Source organism: Calypte anna, chromosome 20, assembly GCF_003957555.1.
Source record: "Calypte anna isolate BGI_N300 chromosome 20, bCalAnn1_v1.p, whole genome shotgun sequence".
Classification (NCBI taxonomy): domain Eukaryota; kingdom Metazoa; phylum Chordata; class Aves; order Apodiformes; family Trochilidae; genus Calypte; species Calypte anna.
The window spans coordinates 126,713-147,664 of NC_044265.1; the positions used below are offsets into that span (position 1 = coordinate 126,713).

Genomic DNA, 20,952 nt, shown 5'->3' on the forward strand with positions numbered 1-20,952 from the left:
CCTGCCCCCCACCACTGACACCCACCCATAACTTCGTTGCCACTGCCTGGCAGGACTGAACTGAGGCCAATGCTCATTTATGGTCACTGAGCTGCAGGATGAAGCAAGAGAGCAATCAGCCTATGCTCACCTTCCTTGGAGGTGCACAGTGGTTTATTCTTTTGTGGGGAGGGTAGGGGTGTGCACAGCCAGGGTGGGCTTAAAGCCACTGCAATGGCAGTGCCAAAAATAGGTCAGTAACTTTTTTCTATAAAACACTATTCACAGTCAATTACAAGGCAACCCAACTCCCTCTCCTCAGAGCTTGAGGAAGAGGAGCTGGGGTGTGAGAAGGACTGAGGGTTGCTGGGTTGCAGCAGCTGGCCCAGTGCACCCCCACCACCACTTCCAGCAGCACTGCTGGGAGTAACCTGCTCCCCTGGGCAGCACGGAGCCAGGCTGGGGGGGAGGGGGAGGGAAATAAATAAATTAACATGAAAAGAGCATGAGGGTAAAACACTGCCAGAGACAATGGGCAGGCAGCCTCTGCTGGACCACAACAGGAGACAAGGGAGAGGGAGGTGAAAGACAGGAGCAGTGGATGTGGCTGTGCCAAGGGCTCTGCATTCTTCCACATGCCAGCAGTGTCTTGGGAGCAGCTGCCCAGGGTCAGTTGTTGTTCATGATCCACCAGGATGCTGAGAAGAGAGAGGGGAAAGGGTAAGGGATGGGCAGTTGGTGTTGGACAGGAAGGGTGGCAGAGATGGGGATCTGGGCCTGCTTGGGGCCAGTGAAGGATTTTCTGCAGGTCTGTGGCACCTGCACATCCCTTAGGTGGGGAGTGTTTCCAGGGCATGGCCTGGGGATGGGTGAGCCCCAGCATGGGGTGGCCAGGAAGCTGTGAGGGTGCTGAGCCCCTGTCCCAGGGTGCCCAGAGAAGCTGTGGCTGCCCCATCCCTGGCAGTGTTCCAGCCCAGGTTGGATGGGGCTTGGAGCACCCTGGGCTGTGGGAGGTGTCCCTGAGCATGGCAGGGGTGGCACTGGGGGAGCTTTAAGGTCCCTCCCAACCCAAACCAGTCTGGGGTTCCATGGGTATCTGTTACCTGGGCAGTGGCAGCAGCTGCTTGGCCGTCCTGGCTGGAGGCCCAAAACCCAACAGCTTAGGTCACCTCCAGGCCAACCATCTGCTCTGGAGGGAGCCAAGGTGCCTTTTCCCCACACTGCTCCCACCTTCTGCACAACACCTGGAGCAGGAGTGTGGGAGTGGGCAGGGTCCTGCAGCCCCCTCACCTGGGAAGAGCATGGTGGTCAGCAGCTCTGGGGACTCCAGCAAGGTGATGATAGCTCTCTGGAAAGTCTTGCTGCAGCTGGACTGCAAGTGGCTGTAAAACAGAGGAGGGGCTGAGCCCTGCGTGTGCCTCGTGGCTGTGCACCAGGACCCCTGCCATGCATGGGCAACAGGGCTGCTCCCACACCCACTGGAGCAGGACAGACACTCTCACCCCACTCCCCAAACCCTTCATTAGGGTCTTCACCCCCTCCCCTGCAAACAGCCCCAGGGGACACTGGGTTGAGCAGCCAGCAGTAAGGAGAGGAAGCAGTGGAGTCCTGGTGGAGCCCTGAGAGGAAACCCGACCCAGAGCACCCAACCCCACACAAGGAACATCTCCAACCTTCTCCACGAAGCCACGTCCTGCCAGAACTCATAAAGGATGAAGCAGGCCTCGTCCCTCAGCTTGCAGGCAGACACACTGTGGGGACAGGAGTGACCCTGACACAGGACCTGACCCACTGCAGCCGTGCCAGTCCTCCCAGGCCCAGGAGTGAGTGGCACAGGGCTGCACCAGAGCCTCACCCCCAGGCTACCATGGAGCAGCTGGAAGTGACCAAGCCCTGAGGGGACAGCAAAGGAAGTCACCCAGCAGCTCAGAGGCTGCATCCCCCCGTGCAGGGGCTGCAACATGCTTTGCAATTCCCTGGTGTGAGCCAGGGCAGCAGAATCTCCCCAAGCTTTGCCCCAGCTTGCCACTCAGGTGGAGAGCTTGCCCCTGCAACACTACCCAGCTGTCTACTCAAGTGTTCTCATGACAGAAAAGCCCATCAATTTGTAAGGAAAAAAAGATTGCATTCTCCCTGCCACACATTTCAAAACGAGTCTCTTCCTTTTGTTTGGATTGAAAACACAGTGCTGTTCTCAAGAGCTGAAAAATGACACTGTAAATGGGAACAGCACAAACATTTCCCACTGTAAGCAGCTTGAAAGCTGCTGTGGGAGAAGGAAAGCACCTCTGGAAGAGCAGCTGTGCCACCTCCAGGGACAGGCTTGCAGTGGCATGTCACTGAGCTCCATCCTCAGCTCTGTGGGGAGCCCCAAGAGAAGCAGCCCTGGCTCTGCCAGGAGTCAGTTCCAGGTGCTGAGGGCTGCTCCCCCCAGCACTGCTCACACCTTAGAACAGCCATGCTCCAGGATGGGCTCTCCCTTGCCTTTTCCCCCCCTTTAAAATCCTCCAGTGCTGGAGGAACACATGCACTCACTCACACATGCAGAGCCACGGCCATTCCTGCTGGAATAAAACCCACCCCACTTGCCCCGTGCTGGCAACAAATGCTTCCTGCAGGAGATGGGACTGTGCTGCAGCCCTGGGACTGCCCCATCCTCTCTGCAAGGTCCAAGCTCTGCCTGCCAAGCCCACCCTCACCCTGACCAGCACACACAACTCCCCACTTTGGTGCCCCAGAGGGTGCCGTGCTCCTCCCTGCCACCAACCAGCCTGTCCCCTGCCAGACGTACTGCAGGCAGCTGCTCTGCCCCGCCGTGCCCTCTGTGTAGGACCTGAAGGCTTGGTGGAACTCCTCGACGCTGCCCATGGCCACCGAGATCTGCCTCTTGGCCACCAGGATGTGCTGCAAAGGGACGAGTGGCATCAGGGACTGATCTGTCCTGTCCCCCCCTGCTCCCACCCTGCTGCAGGACAAGGCAGTGACAAGCACAGCACCACAGGGGAAGCTCCAAGATGGGGATGGCACCAGGATGCTGGGGACAATGCCAACAGAAAGTGGCTTCTTCCTACCTGGGTGGGCTGCCTTTACAACAAGGACCATACCTTGAAGGAGATGCTTCAGCCCTGGTGTCAGGGTCCTACTTTGGGCCTGCTGAAGTTCCCTGTGTCTAGCCCCAAGCAGAAAGGGGCCTCTGGACCCCTCCCCTGAGGCTCTGGATGGTCTGCAGGTGCTCAGAGCAAACCTGAGGCATTTGGGCACTCACAAGTGGAGTGCTGCCTTCCTCCCAGCTGGTGTGGGCACTGCCCAGGCTTTGGGAACCCCTTGGAGCTGTGTTTGTGCCGTGGATGGTCCCATGCCCCATAAGCTCACCCAGGTGGCTTGGGGCAGAAGGACTGTGTGAGCACTTGTGTGTGTGAGGGAGATGTGTAACCCCCTGGGGCTGCCTGCAAACAAGGAGCAGGGCAAGGACTCACTTCATCTCTTCCTTTACACATTGCTTCCTCCTTCAGAGGCTCCAGGCGCGGGCTCTGCAGGTAACACCACAGGAGAAATCAGCATGACTGGGACAACTTTGCAACAAGATAAAAGGTGGCAGGGTGACAGATGGGTACTGCTCTGGGGACGTTCCTTTGGGTAGTTCGGGGAGAAACAGGGACGTGACCTGCACATCAATGGGGCTCACTGGGTCCAGACTGACTTGTGCCATCAGCACAGACCATGGCGAAGGCAGGGGAGGGGCTGCAGAGCTGAGAGGAGAAAGGAGCTCTGGGGACAGCTCCGCAAGGCCAGGCCTGGTGGGTGGGTGCAGCTCTGTAACAATGCCAGGACCCAACACCAGGGCTGCTGGCATGGGGAGAGGTCCCAGCACCCACCTGCCCACCCCCAGCCCACCCCCCCCTCCACTACAGACCTTGCACTCCAGTTTCTCAAGGAGCTGCTGGAGCTGATTGATCTGTGCCATCCACTGGCTGTTGTCCTTGACACAAATGCCTGCATGGGGAAGGGCAGAGATGTCACCACAAAAGCTTGCTTTTCTCATTGCAAAAGCTTGCACAAGGCCCAGAAAACCACAAAAGCTTCTAAACGTCTGATGTAAATAAACTGATTTGTTTCTCTCCTGAAACTTTTCTCACTGCTCAAGAGATACCCCACACAAGCTCCAGTTGGCATCTGGGTGGGATGGTCCAGGCTTTGTCCCAGACCCCACTGTCCCATGCTGCTGCTTCCACACACAGTCCAGGCAGGCAGAGACCCCACCCCAAGGAATGGTCTTGCTGCAGGTACCTGTTGTGAGCATCCCAGAATAGGGGTCTGTAGGAGACAGACAGATGTTCTTCTGTGCTCTGCGCCCACATCGTCTCCCTGACCTCAGCCCAACTGAGGTCTCCAATTTCTTTACATCTTTTCTGAAAGAACAAAATACAAAAAGTGGGGTTGAAGCCATTCCCTGTATCAGTCAGCCTCAAGTAGGCTTGGAAAGGGCAGATCCTGCTCCCAGATGTCCCTCCCAGGGACACCCACGAATCCTGTCCCACACTGCAACCCACAGGAGCAGTGGTGGGGAGGGGAGCAGCACCCCCCCCTCACCTCTCCCGTCCTGCCTGCTCCTCCACGGTGTCCACAGCACACTCCAGGGAGGTCTGCAGGGACTGCAGCTGGTGCACGGTTTCCCGCAGCAGGAAACGGATCAGGAACTGCTCCATCTTTGAGGACGTCTCATACCTCTGTGGGGAAGGGAAGAGGATGTGTCAGATGCCTCCAGCTCTGTGAAGGGGGAGCAGAGCAGCACCTGGAAGGGGCTGGCCCTTCAATAAACCCAACAGGGTGGATCCAATCCAGGGTTTTATGCCCCCTCTCTCCAGGGAGACAGTGCCAAGCATAGGAAGAGAGCCCAGCTGAATTTGTGACATGCACTTGTGCTCAGAGCTACTCCACAGCCCATCACCATGTCACCCACCAAGTGTGACCAATGGCCCTGCAAGTCCTGGCCCACCTGCCCTGTGGTCCTGGAGGGGTCCCCAGCAGGGCCACAGGGCTTGGTGCCCACTGCTCACCACCCTCCTCCCTGCACCGGTGCCACGTGTGCCCCACGGGTGTCAGTGCTGGGTGTGTAAAGGCAGGGTTTGGGGGGGCAGGGGAGAATGAAAGGGCCACCATGCATCCTGACAAGAAGGCCAGCTGGCCCAGAAGGCAACCAAGCCATGGGTCAGGATGTGTTGTCCCAGCACGCAGAGCCAGGATGTGCTTCTCAGAGCCTCACAAACACTGCCTGCTCCAGGCCCTGCACTGTTGCAGAAATAAAACTGCCTTTCATTTATACTCTGGGTTGTTTCTGTGCCTACCCACCATCAGACACTGTAAGTGTAACCCCCATCAGGCTGGCAGCACAAGCAGGGCTGGTGCTGGGACTTCAGGCCATGCTGTCTGGGTCCAGCTGGTTGCCAGCAGAGCCCCGATGCTCCTGGCTGGAGGCTGAACCTGTCTGGAGCACTGCAGCAAAGCTGTGCCCCAAACACTCTGCCTGCAGCTGCCAGCACGGGCAGGCGCTGCTCCAGCAGGCAGGAAAGCTCCTTCCAGCAGTGAACCAGCACCCCTGAGGTGCCACAGAGGACGGTGACACAGGGGTGGGAGGAACCAGCTGGGAAGAAGAAGGCCCACAAAGCACCTGCACTGCAGCAACTTCACTATGGGAGGGGATTTCTGATCTTGGCACTGAAGCAGCTGAGCACAGGTGACAGGATGAGCTGCTGAAAACAGGGAACTGACTCTGCTCTCTGTAATTCGGGTATAAAGGACATTTGGTGCTTCAGGGAGACAATTCAGCTCACTGAACAGTCGGAAAAGAACTCACCTGGCTTTGCTGCTGCTTTAGTGAACTGACTCAGCTTAGCAGATGATTATAAAAGGATCAGGGGTTGCAGGGGGGAAGCAGCTGGGAAGCCCAGCTGTCACAGCAGACTGCTCTCCCCAAGACCAGGTCCTTGCTCAAGGGACACAGTCATCACTGTGAGCACTAAGAGAGAAAGGACTGGCAAGGTGGCACGGGGAGGTCAAGGCAAGAGAATCCACATGACGCAGAAGGGCTGAATGCTCCACAGGAGCATCTATCAGATGAGGTCAATGCCTTTCCTTCACAACATGATCAGATAGACTGGACCAGTCACCTCTGCCTTGCCTGTGGTGTCCTAACACACCCCCAAGGCTGTGGCACAGATCAGGATCCAGGCTGCCTTCACTCCCCTGAGCAACATGAACTTCCTCTCTCATGTCCAAAATAAGAGTCCAGCAATGCTACCACATCAGCCAGGTCAAATATTTCCAATTCCTATTGCATTTCTCACCAACACACAGGAGAACTGAGGATCCTGAACTGCAGAAGCCCTGCACATGGACATAACTCTCCTGCTGCTGGTGCCAGAAATCTGTTCCTGGGGGGTTAAGTGGGGAGGGTCTTGAACCCTACATGGTTTTCTGGTTCCTATATGCCATAGCTAACCCACCAGCCCCATCCCAGAGCTGTGTCTGCCTGGGACTGCTGGCACAGCCATGGCTGACCAGGAGGGGAAGGCACATGGGGAGGATGCTCTGCTCCTCAGCACAGTCCTGGGCTTGTGCTGGAGTGGGTGAACAGAGTGGCCACAGACCCCACCCCTGGGTGAGCAGAGCCCTCCACCCCTCAGCCATGCTGCCAATGGGGTTTCATCCCTGCTGGAAAATTAATCTCCTTTTTCTGCCAGAGGAAGTGGATGGCAGTGAAGCTGTTGGAGCTCTGCCTCCTCTCCAGGCTCTTCCCAACAAAGCATCCCACCTGCTCCCACAAGCCTTCCTTCTCTACAAAAGAGGTAGGGACCCCAGGAAGGGATCCTGCCCTCCCTCTGCCCATTCCTTCATCTCCACACTCCCAATGGTAAAGGCACCAAAATCCCCACTCTGTGCTTGCCTATACACATCCCCTGCTTACCAAGGCACAACCCACCCAAACCTGCCCAGGACAAGCCTGAGAAAGAAAGGTGAGGAACATGAGTGAGGGAGCAAGTCCCCCCTGGGGCATGGCAGAAAGGAGACATTGTTCACCCACCACATTGCCAGGCACAGACCCCCTCATCCTGGGAGCTGCTCCAAATCCAGATGCTGTCCCCTCTGCCTCTACACAGGGGGAACTTTCCACAGCAAGCAGCCTCTGCAGCCACCTGGATCCACTTAACAAGGTGCTCCCACCCTGCTGCACCCTTCCTGACCCCCACCAGGGCTGGCTGGGTGCCCCCCAGCCTCAATATATGGGCACGGCTCCTTGTAGGGGGCTGGATGTTTCAGCCACGTTGCTGCCCTTCAACGGGCTGGGAGAAACCCCAGCATCCCCCCAGCCCTGAACACACACCCTGAGAAGGGCCTAACCCTGAGTCTAGCCCCAGGAGCAGGCAGCTGACACTGTCACAGCTGCAGGGCACATGCTCAGCCTGTCCCCAGCCTGGCAGCTCAGCCCTGCACAGCCCTTACACCCCCAGAAAACACAGCCACAAGCACCACTCTGGGCTGCCAACCCCAGAACCCAACCACCAACCCAGGGCAGGCCATGCTGGGAGGGGACTCAGCTCTGAAGCTCACCATGCAGAGCACTCCTCACCCTCCCAGCCACAGAACACCCCAGAACACCCCACAGGGGCAGAGGAGGATCCCACACAGACACATCAGGATTTCAGCTGAGTGCTGCATGCCCTGAGCCAGCTGCCTCCTGTCTATTGCCTCATCAAACACAGTGTGCCCAGGGGAATGCACTAGTGAGAGGGCTGGCAATAACCACCTCAAGAGAGTCCCAAAAGCTGTTTCACCCTTCTGCATCCATTTGGAAAATGTCACGCCAGGGCAGGGAATCAGCAGTGGCCCCAACCACATGGTTGAACCATTTAATGTATTTCAGATGCCAAGGACCTGAGGAGGGTCTGGCCACTGCTTTTTTGGGACCGTTTTTAGCCCACCACACTGCACTGCTGACCTCTGCTCTGCAGCACAGAGGCAGGGGGGCTCACAAAGCAGGAGGCTGACTGCACTAATGAGCAGCCTCCAATCTGCCTCCCATCAGTACAAGCTGCAGAGAGAGCATTCACCACAGGGATGAACTCAGCCCATGGCTGGAAGTCAGTGAATTTCATTTTCTACCTTCTTGCTGTTCCCCACATCATCCCTTCTGCCCGCCAGCAGACAGTTTTTGTGGCTGTGAGCACAGGCTGAGCTGTGCAGAAGCTGCTGGGTCAGGCCAGAGCTGTTTCAGTCCTGGAGTCCCCCTGTGTGGAAAAACTCTTGCTTTGGCTCAGAGACACAACACACAGCTTATCAGAAACAGCATCCTCAGGCAGGACCCTGCAAGTAGTTTGCAAGGAGCTATTGAAATGACAGCTGCCAGAGCTCTCTGTGAGGAAGATGATACCTCCAGAGCTCAACCCTCCTCCTCCAGCACCCTGCAGGCTGTGCTGCTGTGGCACATGGAGACAACGGAAAGAATGTAGAGGCAGCCCTAGGAGGCACCACATCTGCTGCCTGCAACACCATTTAACACTAACCCAGCACCTGAGATCACAGCCCCTGTTACCCCCCCTGCCCTCCCATGGTCCCATCCCTACCAGCTTGGTCTTGTCCATGGCTGCCAGGACCGCAGCGTTGAGGGCTTCCAGGGCAGAAAACACATTCCTGTATTCTCCAAGATATGCTGAGAAATAATCTGAAGCAGAAGAGAAGGCCATGCTGAGCTTCCCCAGCATCTCCAACTCTGCTTGCCCTGCACCTCCTGCTTCCCACACCCAGCCCAGCACTGCAGAGGCACATGTGCATCCCTCTCCAGAGCCATGTTCCCCCTTCAGCCGAAATGAAGCCCATTTCTATCCCCAGGGACAAAATGTCCTCTCACCTTGGGAAAAGCATGGATGATACCCTCTGTGCTGGGATTCAGGGACTGTCAATGCCACTTGATTGCCTGGTCCCCCCCAGGTCAGACATGCACAAAGTCCCATCACAAACCTTCATGAGAAGAAACCCTCCAAGGCAGGAATATCCCTCTACTTACCACACAATTTCTCTGTGTCCACGTTACTGCAAGAAATAGAGGAACAAGGTCTCGTTAGACAGTGAGGATGGTATGGGAGAAACAATTGCAGTGAGCAGGGTCTTGAGTACCAGAGGATTTACTAGTCCTACCTTATATTTTCAAAAGCTCTATTAAAAAAATACAAAGCTGCACAAAGAGCTTTTTATTATAAAAGCTGCCAGCAGCTCTGGAGCCATGCCCAGCACCTGCAGCACCCAGGCAGAGCTGCAGAGCATCACCTCTGCTTCAGGGGCTGGAGGAGCAAGCAAAGGTGCTCCACCAATATCTCCTGGAAAAACATCCGTGAGAAAGATGGGCTGGGATGGGGTCAAGGGAGGCAGGCACCACCATGAGCTGGCATCCTGGGCTGGCAGCTGGATGGGCTTCCAAACCCTGGAGCTGAGGAGCCACAGAAGATGCTTCTTCAACCCAACCTCTTCTCCCAAAGGTGGGAAGCATCCAGCCAGTGCTCCCTCCTCACGCCTCCCTTGGCCTGAGCCCAGGTTCCCCCTCTTCCCTGCACCATGGCATCAGGCACCCTTATCTCCCACTCATCTGCTCCTCCTCTTCCTGCCTCCAGAGCCTGAGTGATGTGGGACTGCCTTCAGGGTCCCAGGGCAGGGGCTGAATGGCTTCACAGCCCACCAGAGGGACTGTTCTTGCTGTGAAAGCCACTGAAGCAGGGAGCAGGGTCCAAAAACCTGGAGGCAGGGGCCATTTCCTCACTCCTCTCAGTAACAGAGAGCAATGCACTGGAGAATCAATGCTGGCATCCCTGCAGGGCTTGGGCAGGGCCCTCCAGTTGCTGATAAAGGCACTGCTGGGGTGGGGAGAAAGGAAACATCCAGAAACAGCTACATGTTTTGGGGAGGGGATGTCAAGCAGAACCCTATGTTCACATGAAGCTGTCAGATCTCCTCAGGTGGCAAAATCCTCCGAGGCAGAGCAGAGGCTATGGCCAGCATCACCTGCAGGGAAATGCCCCAAATCAACCTCTGCTCCAGACATTCTGCTGTCTCCAAATCCCCTAAATGATTACAACCATTGGCACTGATTGGGAAAGTGGAGGAGAGCATGAAAGAGAGTTTGCTAAGTGTTATACAAGGGAATTGGTGATACCTGGAGCTTGCTGGTTTCCAAGCAGGAGGCTGGCTGCAGTGCTGCTGCCCTGGGTGGTCAAACCACAGCCATATAGCCCTGTCCAGCCTCTGACACTGCTCACAGGGGCAAAAACACCCTGGAGTAAAATTAAAGGAGAGTGTGCAGGGTCCAAAACATCAGGTCAGGAACAGGTGTAATAATTTCAGCAAAACCTTCCTACAGCTTTCCCACCCCCCAGACATCAAAAGCTGGTTTGTGTCTTTCTGCTGGGCTTCCACTTTGTGTACTTTAATAACAGACTGCTTCAAATAATAAAAGTACTTTGGTGCAAGACATCATCACCAACCCATGGCAGGGGGACTGCAGACCCCTCTGCTAAGCTAACTGCATCAGGCTCTGGAGAAAGGCAGTTTTAGGAAGTGATTTGGCCCATCTATTTTAAACACGTACCACGGGAGTCGATTGAGGCAGGGCTCTGGCACACTGTCCTGGCACTGCAGAGTTTTTTAAAGCAAATTAAAAAGACAGTATTTCCCTTGAGACAAAATACAGAAAAATCAGAAAAACCACAGCCCCTTCTTCTGGCAGCTCCACTCCATCAAACTTTGCTGATCCCACCTCTGAGCAGCCCTGTGCACCCAGCCCCACCTCTGCTAGATCAACTGACTGGGATTTGAAGCACAAATTACAATTGGCAAAATGTCTTGCTCATTCCTAGGTTTTTTTCCTACTTATTTCTGAAAGCTGCCTAGAGACTGCAGAGCTCTGCACTGCTGCACTGCCATGAGTCCTGGCACCACAGCATCTGCATCACTACTTGTTAGACTCATACCCCAGAGCAAGAACTGCAGTCACTGGTTCCCATCCAGGAGATGAGCAAAATAAAAATCACAAAAGACATGTGGACATGACAGAACAAAACACACAATGAAACACCTAAAGTATGCACTTCTCAGGCATTTGCATCTGTCCCCAGGGAGAACCTGAGACTGGTTTCACCAGGAAGGAGGGGCCATGAGCTCAGCCCACTGCCCGTCTCCATCTCAGGTCTAATCAACACCAACCTTCTAAGGAGAGGCCAGGGGTTATTAAGAACTCTTTCTATCATGACTGCTGCTGCTTAAAAGCAAACGTTTTGAATCACTAAAGCACCAAACAGTTAAACATTGAATTCATCAGCAAGATCTTGTGGCAAAACTCAGCCCTCTAGAAGCTGTCCAGTGGAAGATCTGCTCCCTCCCCAGCACAGCCACCTTCTCCCACCTTCCACACCCCCAGGGTGCAGCAAGGGGCAGGACAGAGCACAGCAAACAAGCCACAGGACACATGGTTCCACTTCCACACCAGGAGAACTACTCATACCAGAAACCAGAAGGAGCTGATGTAAAAGAACCTGCATGTCAAATCCTGAGCCATTTTGCAGGGCTTTGCTCCATTCCCCTCCCTGCCAACCTCTCCCCCACTCCAAGAGAAGAGCCATCCTCTGCTTCCAAAGCACTCATCCTGAGACTCTCTACATTCCCACATAGCTGTATTTTGACTGTGCTCAAACCACTGATTAACTGTAATTAAGCTTGAAGTGATGATGAAGGATCTTGTCATCATTATGCGATTGGGATTTTGTCAGCATGTGCCTGGAATTTATGCAAGAAAACAACAATCACCTTCAGCAAAGCAGATGGGATATTTTTATTATTATTTTTATCATTTATCATGTTGGGAACCTCTGCTGCCATCACAGATCTGTTTCCAAACCTTTCCAGTGTGACCCAGGGTGTTTTACTCACCCTCTATCACTCATAGACAGGCTGTGGCTCTGAGTCTGTCTAGAGAGAGGGAAAGCTCAGACAAGACCCTTCTTCAACAGAATCAAAAGTTTGAAGTTATTTGCACTGAGAGTTTTTAAAAACCACCAGGTCAGCAGTCCCACCTCTGTCACTTGTGCCTCAAGGACAGAGCCACGGGCTCTAGGCAGTCTGTACCCCATTCCTGCCACCACCCCCTGACCTTACATTTAAAAAGAAAGGAAGAGTTGCCAGACCTTATTTTGCCAAATTTGGCAAGACAGAAAGACACATGAGGTCCACCCAAAACTTCCTCAGGCAGGTTTTGCAGTGCCTTGCAAAGAGCATGCAACCTAAACACAACGATGCTCAGTCCAAGGCCCTTTGGAACCAACTCCCCATTCAGCTGTCCCCACGAGACCCTGGGATCTGCTGGGCTGCACACACACAGCACTGGGTCTCTCCAGTCACTTCTCTCACACAGCAATTCCAGGGGGTGAAAATGCACTTTTCCTGGAAGATGAATCTTTCTGTTCTGCACCACTGCCAGAACTGACGTGGGGCTTTCTGACAAGCTAAAGGAAATGGTGGACATAGTTGTTGTACCAACCAAATTGCAATATAAAGTTGAATTTGGTTTCAACATATTCTTTTTAAATGTCAAAGAATTTGAGCAAGGAGGTAGTCTAAAGACAAAATTGAACCATTTTCAGAAATGCAATTAAAAAAAAAAAAAAAGGCTATGGGACATTAAAGAAGCACACCAGATCTGTTTGTAGAGCTTGTAGTTGCTTTCTGGCTTTGTAATACTTTGAGTATTACCTCAGATAATAACTCTTGAATCTGGCAGCAAATTTCAGCCTTCTCTCTAAAATATTAAGTTCCTGCAAGCACAAGGCAAGCAGGCAGCTGGGAGGAGAGCTCTGGGTCAGGATCAGAGCAGGGGCAGAATCAGAGCAGAATGCCTCTTACCAAATAAGCTGAGCACCAGGCTCCCTTTCCAGGAGGTGCCACCTCCTCCTCCTGCCCCAGGAGCTGGTGATGAAGCTGGTGTCACCTTCTGTGTCCTGTCCCACTCCCACCTGCTTTCTCTGAGGCTGTCCCATGCACACATGGACTATGTCCCAGCCAGGGACAAACAAGAACCTCTCCTCAGGGCTGGATTTCCCCTTCTGCTCCTGCAGAAACAAGGGCACAGGAGGAATTGTGTCTCCTACATTTGCTCCAAGTGACAATGCAGGAATGTGGAAACCAGCTCTGTCCACAGGGTCCCTTCTCAAAGATCAAGGACCCAACACGCTGCTAATGGATGTCACGAGCTCAGTGCTGCAACTGCCACGTTGTCATAGCTACCTCACTGTCATCACAGGTAAGGAGGGATGGAGAACACCACTGCAAACATGACTGCAGCCAGGGCTGTGCAGGGCTCTCAGAGAGCCCCTGCTTGCACAGAACCCTGCAGTCAGTCTTGTTTATCTGCTCTGGACAGAAAAAAGAAACCCAACCTGAAAGCAGTGGTAAACCAGGAGATCTTTACCATGCAGTGACGGGCACAGTTAAAACTCTCTGCTTTGCTGCACCCCATGTTTTCCAGCAGTATTATATGGCCAAAATGAGTGAGAGAAAAGAAGCATTTGCAGAGGAAAAGGAACAAGTCACGGCCAACTCCCTGTGGTCACAGCCCAAAGAGACAGAGGGATTTTCAGGGAACAGCTCTTGTTGCCCACATCCAACAAGCACAACCAGCAGGACAGGCAGCAACGGGCAGCCAGGCTTAAAATAAAATGGTATCAGGGACTGTACACACCAGCCCACTTCTCTGGACTTTCACACATACAGAGACATCACCTAAACCCACCACCCTGACACTTGGCAGGAATCAATCATCCCCACTCCCTTAGTCCTGAGTGGACGGTGTGGGGACTTGCAGCCTGGGACCACTGAGTATCCACTCTCGGTGGCATTTGGTGGCTGCTGGTATCTTGGCATGGCACAGGCCCTCTGTGCTGCTGCCCTGGCTCCTTGCAAAGCCCTGGGACCAGCATGTGCAGCTGAGTTACCTGAGTTACCTCTCCCTGGGCAGGACCTGCACAAGCTCTGCCCTAGCCCAGGGCATCAGAAAGGGGCTGGAGATGTTTCCTGGGGTGCCAGGGAAGTGGCAGGAGCCAGAGCTGAGCCTGCAGCACAAGACGAGGAGGAAGCTGCAGTCACCTTCTCCCCAGGCAGCACTCTCCTGTTTGGATGGGCAGCCTCCAGACATTCAAATACCAACAGGCAGCTTCTCCAGTGCCAACACACACAGGGCAGAGGGACCCCAGCAAGGCCACAGCGATATCTGAAAGCCTGGGATGAGAAACCCAGCCAAGCACAACAGACTCCTCTAGCTGTCTAGAGGTGAGTCAAGAGGTGAGTAGAGGGCTAAGTGCAATTACTTCTGTTCTTTGGGGTTTGCTTGTTTGAAAGCAGGTGGCCTAAATGCAGTTACACTCCCAGAGCCCACTCGTGGTGAAAAGCAGCTCTTACCCAAGTGAAAAGCTGTTCCCTGTGAGAGCAGTGGAGAAGCCTGTGACTACACAGTCTGTGTGTGCATCATCCTCACACCACCACATATTCCTGCAGACACACAACCTGCTCCACAGAGCTGCATATTTCTGGACTACATTTGTCAAACTAAGATGATGTGGTGTGATTTGAAATGGATGCTTACTTTTACAGAACCCCAGTAAACCTGATAATGACTGTTCTCAAAATGTCTGGCTTCTCTCACCACCAGTGCTGATTGGTGTTCAATGGGTTCTAAGATCTGCATGTTATAAGAGGTAGGTTTATCTCACCCTGACTATTTATTGCACCCGCCTCCAAATGTCCTCCATCTCCAGTCAAGCATTTTCTTCTCCTCCTTCATCTCCTCTCCTCTGTGCCACCACAGTACTTACTCTGAATGACATCTGTCAATGCCACTGAACAACTCCCACAGCTCCTCTGAGCTCAGGATCCCATCAGCAAAATAGTTCTTGAACTCCTCGAATGACAGTTTCCCATCATCTGCATTTAAATAAAAGGGAAAAATAATTACATATCTGCAGAAAGAGGCACACAGGCCACAGCAAGCCTCCCAGCAGCCTCTCTGCTGGGAGCGTGGGATGGTTGGGAGTGTGGTGCATAACAATGAGAGCAATAGATCTCATTCAGAGTCCTACCACTCCCTGTCAAAAACCCAGGAGCACTGGCAAGCAGGGCCCCTTCCAAAAGAACCCCCCTGCCAGGTTTGCAGAAATGCATGGGGACTCTGCACTTGGATGACTGTAGAGCCCATTACAAAGAGGACACTGTGAGGACAGTACCAAGCTTTTGTGGAAAGATTTCCCCATTGACTCAAGAGCTTTTTCCTTCCTCTCTGTGCAAGACTTCAGGTCCTGGGCTGCATTTTGATCTGCAGCAAAAGTGCTTCCTGAAGCCTGAAATCTACCACAGAGAAGAGCACAAGAGGAAGAAGGAAGGCTCAGAGTAACAACTTCTAATTTTGGACTTCTTGGTTTATGGGTGCCAATTGAAAACTGGGTAGCAGAACCTAATTTTCAAACACCCAGGGCCCCAGCAGGCACACAGAAACACGACCACCCAAACAGGGGCACATGTAAGCCCCAGACTGAGAGCAGAGACTGAATAAATCTTGTAAGGGGTAGAGAAACAGTCTGATGGCCCCTGGGCTACTGCTGCACAGCTTTGGTTTTGCCTTCCTGCCTCACTGTGAGCAGTGCAGCCAAGAGACCTTGTGTGTGTGGGCAGGAGGAGGGCTCCAGAGAGGCTCTGTCCTGTGGGACAGAGGAAATGGATGGAAGCTGCACCAGGGGAGGTTTAGGCTGGATGTTAGGAAACATTTTTTCACTGATAGGGTTGCCAGGCATTGGAATGGCCCATGACAGTGGTGGAGTCACCATCCCTGGAGGTATTTAAAAGGTGTTTGGACCTGGTTCTTAAGGACATGGTTTAGTAATTAAATTATGTTGTTAGTCAAAGGTTGGACTGGGCCTTGGGATCTTGAAGGTCTCCTCCAACCTAAACATTCTGTGATTTTGTGGTGCATGGACAGAGAACTGGGGAGCCCACCTCCCCAGGCTTTTTCCTCCAGTGCCTTTTTCTCTTCCAGGAAAGAGGAGAAAAGCATCTTGCAACCAGAGAGCTGCTTGCCCTTTTCCTCTTCCAGCCAAACCCTCCAGCAGGGATGGGCTGTGCTGCTTTGCCCAGAGCCAGGGAGGGAGGGGGAAGCAGCAGCAGGAACAAAGCACTCACCATTCTTGTCAGCTCGACGGAAAATCTGCAAAAGAAAACACAACAGGGTTTAGTGAGACAGCAAGGAGGGCAGCACATGGCACTGCCACCACAGGAGAAACACCTCCCAGAGCCACAAAGAAGACCCCACAGCTAGGGCTGCACAGCCTGCTCAGCCTTTGCAAACAACTGAAACCATTTCTTGTCACTGCCTGCTCAAGCCCAGCACTCATGAGCAGAGAACACAGAGGGAGATGAAGCAGAAAGGGCTTTGCTACACCCTTGTGATGGGAAGTGTTTAATTTTTCAGACCCTTGAAATGAAAGGACATGAAGCACAAAACCACTCCATGATGGGAGCACTTTGTGCACCACCGCTGATGCTTCAACCATCTTCAGCTCCTATCCTGCACTTTGCCATCCCCTTTCACAACAATCCTTCCTGCAACATCTCAACATGCACAGCAGCTGTAATTAATAATTAATGAATTAATTAATAAGCAACTAATTCTGCCTCAGAGAACAGCTGGAGAGCTGCTCCAATTCAGGGTCTCAGCCCAGGTTTCCAACCATGAGGCTTCTGCCTGTGGCCCAGCTGTGCCTTTTTACCCCTGCCCGGCTCCTCTTTCACCAACAACAATCAGAAGGCGTGGAGATTACTCCAGTGAGGCCCAGCATCACTCCCAAAACCTGAGAGCATCTTACCAGACCAAACAGTACAAGGTTTTCACCAGCACATCCTAACAGAGCTGACACAAAGTTGTGTGTGTGGCAACCTTCTTCTTTTTAATCATCCTTTTTATTCATCGTGGTTGATGGAGCAATCTGAAGGTCTGAGGAAAGACCAGGAACTAAAAATGGCAGGAAAAGGAGAAAGGGGACTTGACTATAGTGTTTTCCATGCATTTGCAAATAAGAGACTGCTGATAAAATCATCCCCAGACCAGCTCTGCACTCTGATGCTGGTTCCAGCAGGGAGCTCCCTGGTTCTTCTGCATGGCTGAAATTGGGAGCAGGGACACCTCCTCAGGGGATGCTCCTCAGAGCAAGGTAGGCTCCACCTGAGCTGCTGCAAGCCCTGAGCTGACCAGTATTAGATAACCATCCCTGCAGGACACAGGCTTCCAGCTGGCCAGGCTGCTCCCCTTGCAGGAAAGCAGGGCAGGAGCTCTCTGAACACCCTGCAGGGTTCACTGGAAGCACTTTGGAGCTTCATCACCACCAGCTGAGACAAGAACCTGCAGCTTCCCCACACTGGGGATTTCTTTGGATTTTAAAGCAAAACTTTCTGCAGGCCAAAGGCTTCATTTGAGCATCAGGGGGTCTCAGGGCTACACACACCAGACGCAGGGACAGCTCTGCTGGGTCCTACCAGCCTGTGCCACCCTGTCAGCTCCCTGCCTCTGGCATGCCACTGCCCATCAAGGCAAAAACTCAATACTGCAGAGCTCTCTCTCATCAGAGGGACACTTGGCTCACACAATGACATCTCTATGACTCCAAATGTCACCTAAGCCAGGTAGCTCATCCCAAAGGCAGTCAAGTGTCACCCAGACACTTAAGAAACGCAGACTCAAGCAAGCGCAGATGACATCTCCAACTCCCAGGTTGGCCTTGCTCAGTGGGAAGGAGCTATTTTGGGGGGATCTAACAGGGCTGAGAAGGTCTTAAATCCCATGTGAACCCATCCTGGCATCAGCATGAACCTCAGCAAGCAGAGCAGATGCCTCTCCCTCAGACAGGAGATCCCGTGCTCCAGCAGTACAGTGGCAAACCCTTCCAGAGCACACCTGGCAGCTGCCTGGAGCTCAAAAATAAATAAATGAGGCATGAGCAGCAGAGCTGTGAGAGCCCTGTGAGGAGAGGCCACGTCTGCTCTATGTCCCCCAGGGATGGTGAGGCTCCTTGCTGCCTCCAGAGAGCCCATCCCAGGGATTCCCTACAGGGAGTCCCTCACTTGCACTCCTGAGGGGGGCTCGCAGTCAGAAACACAGGGACACTGCCTCAAGCCTGAGACATTCCCTCTAGCCCCCAGCTCCTGGGTCTAAGAAGCTGCAGCCCCACTCAGTACCTGCAGCAGCAGACAGGCTGGGACTGATGTGGAAGCACTGAACAGGCATTTGTGTGGGGATGAACCACACACAGACTCCCTGAGAAGGAGGGACATGGGGCTTCTGCCTGCCTGCAGCAACTCTGGCTGCTGGACACACAGCCAGGGACACACCAGCTGCTGTGGAGGGGACAGCCACGCTGGGGACACCACTGTGTTCATCCACCCACTGCAGGCTGATGCAGGCTGTGGCCAAGGGGCTGGCCAAGGGGCTTTCGGGAACCTTTGGTACCCTGAGAGGGGAGTGAACCAACTCCAAGCCCCAGCCTGGAGGACAAACCTCCCAGAGGCTGGAGATGTCTGCACAGAGAAACCACTGAGAAAGCAACACCGCAGTTTGCATCCTGCCTGCAGCAAAGCAGCTCAGGCACAGCCCTCCTCCTCACCTCTCCTGGAGGCAGGAGATCTGCGGGTACAGAAAGGTGGCTCTGTCCCAGGGGAAACAGCAGCTGTCACCCAGGAGCTGTCACGGGCAGCCTGAGGGGCAGCATCCCACCAGCTGCCCCCCACTACAGAGGGGCAGAATCCCACCCTGCTACCCCTTTGCGGGGCGGAGGGGGGGAGCAGCAGCTGCAGAGCAGCCAACTGCCCAAACCCAAAAGAGTAGATATTAAACACAACCTGTCAAGCTCTGGAGCTGAGGCAGGAGCAAAGGGAACCACAGGGAAGAGGAAGGGAAGCCACCAGAACCAAGAAAACAGCCAGTAGCTGTTCCCATTTTAATTGTCTTAATGAGGCCCTGAGGGATAGATGTGGGACTTGGGGAGTGCTGGGAGGAGCTGGGCTGGAACACAGATGGCTGTCACCACCAACCCCCCCTTCAGCCATCTTCCAAATAATTAGTGCTGCTAATGACACTGGCTAGAGAGCCCTGCAGTCTGAAATCCCTCTACAGCAGGAGAGACCCTGACCCCCAGCTGGAAGCTGCAAGCATCTCTGCAGCCCAAGGAGCTGCACTCTCTAGCTGTTCCCTGGTGATGCCAAGAGGTCTCCCAAGCAGAGGACCAAACCAGTCATGCTATTCAGCTTCCCAAAAAGCTACCCGAGGTCTCCTGCTCTCTTCCTCTGGGACGAAGTGGGACACAGGAGTATGGCATTACCCAGAACGGGAAAGGACAGAGATGACAGCTGGCATCTCCGGGGCTGTCCAGGTCCAAGGTAGCACACTGACCCTCACCTTTAACCCTTGCTTGCTGCCTCCTCCCCAGTCCCTGTGGCAGGGCAAGGGGAGCAGCTCCACTCACACATTGCTTGGCTCCACAGGGTGACTTGGACCCCCACGGTGCAGCAGACAGGGGAAGGCAGAGGCTGGTGACCCACCAGAGAGACTCAAACACTGCCCACCTGACACCCAGGCACCCTGCAGCTCACAGAAGACAGCCAGGAGCAGGGTGGGGGGCTGAGCAGCTCTGATGTGCTCCAGCACGGGAGGAGGTCACCCAGCTGCCCCTCACCACGGGGCTCGAGGGGACGCAGCATGACGGACAGCTCTGTGCCAGGACCTGTCGTGTCAAAGCCGAGACACAAGGGACACGGTCACCACTGCATCTTCACCTGCCCTGGGCCACCCAGGGCCGCGGGGGTGCCTGGCAGCCCCCCCCAGACCCTTCTCCCCCCGAGGCTCCCGGTGCCCTGGCAGCGGGAGGGACGGGGGCTGCAGCAGGCACCCGACTCGCTCTGCCTGCAGGATACCACGGCTTCCAACAGCAACACGGTACCTCCCGCAGCTTTCCTGCCACAAGCAGACGCAGCTCCCGCTCCAGGAGTCACGACAGTCAGCTCCTGATAAGGGCTGGGCTATTTCTAGCCACTGAGAAGCCCATAATTCAAAGGAAAGACAGAACACTTAGGATTATTTAATACATCACGACCCACGCCTTGATTCACACTAAGGCACCAGCAGAGCCCGCTCGTTTGGCCCCTGGGTTCGGTTTCTCAGCCCAGGCAGGCGGGAAGGTCCTCACCCTCATCCCTACACGTGCAGCCGGGACACGGCTCCCTGCGAGGTGGAACCGCCCGGGTCCTGCGAGCCCCGGGGATGGGTCGCGGGGTGTTGGGTACTCACGTCGTGGAAGATGGGGAGCGGCTGGCGGCGGGGCCCGGGGTCGCGGTCGGCTGAGAGCAGGCACACGGCCAGCAGCTCGGCACACGCCATCATGGCCCCGACGGGCAAGGGCGCTGCGCGGCCCTGGGGAGCGCTGAGCGGCCGTAGGGTGCGGTGCCGTAGGGCGCTGAAAGCTGCCCTGAGGGCGCGGTGTCCCCCGCACGCTGCCGCAGGGAGCGCAGCGCGGAGGAGAGGGGCTCGGCAGCGCGAAGGAGAGGGGCTCGGCAGCGCGGAGGAGAGGGGCTCGGCAGCGCGGAGGAGAGCGGCTCGGCAGCGCGGAGGAGAGGGGCTCAGGCGAGCGGCTCCGCCGCCGGCCAACTTTACCTCCGCTGAGGGCCCGCCCCCGCGGCCACCCGATTGGCCACAGATTGTGATTCGCACCTGAGGCAGCGCCGCTCATTGGCGGAGGGGTGAGGGGCGGGGCGGCGCTGTGAGGGCCGCGGGCGGTGGCGTTGATGGCTGCGGGGATGGCTCCGTCCCAGGGCCAGGCGGCTGGAGGGATTCTCGGGCTGGTCTCAGGT

At 54.8% G+C, this 20,952-nt stretch overlaps 1 protein-coding gene across 1 annotated transcript; it reads right to left on the reverse strand.

Annotated features, from left to right (window-relative positions):
* Positions 1-34: 34 nt before the first annotated feature.
* On the reverse strand, positions 35-20,775 carry NECAB3 (N-terminal EF-hand calcium binding protein 3). Its single transcript, XM_030463049.1, has 13 exons — positions 20,393-20,775; positions 16,240-16,264; positions 14,883-14,991; positions 9,041-9,066; positions 8,601-8,698; positions 4,570-4,706; positions 4,267-4,388; positions 3,893-3,972; positions 3,456-3,509; positions 2,771-2,883; positions 1,653-1,730; positions 1,270-1,361; positions 35-677 (listed from the first exon to the last, which is right to left on the reverse strand). Exons 1-13 carry the CDS (start codon positions 20,483-20,485, stop codon positions 649-651), a joined length of 1,056 nt encoding a protein of 351 aa, XP_030318909.1. The 5' UTR covers positions 20,486-20,775; the 3' UTR covers positions 35-648.
* Between the last annotated feature and the right edge of the window lie 177 nt (positions 20,776-20,952).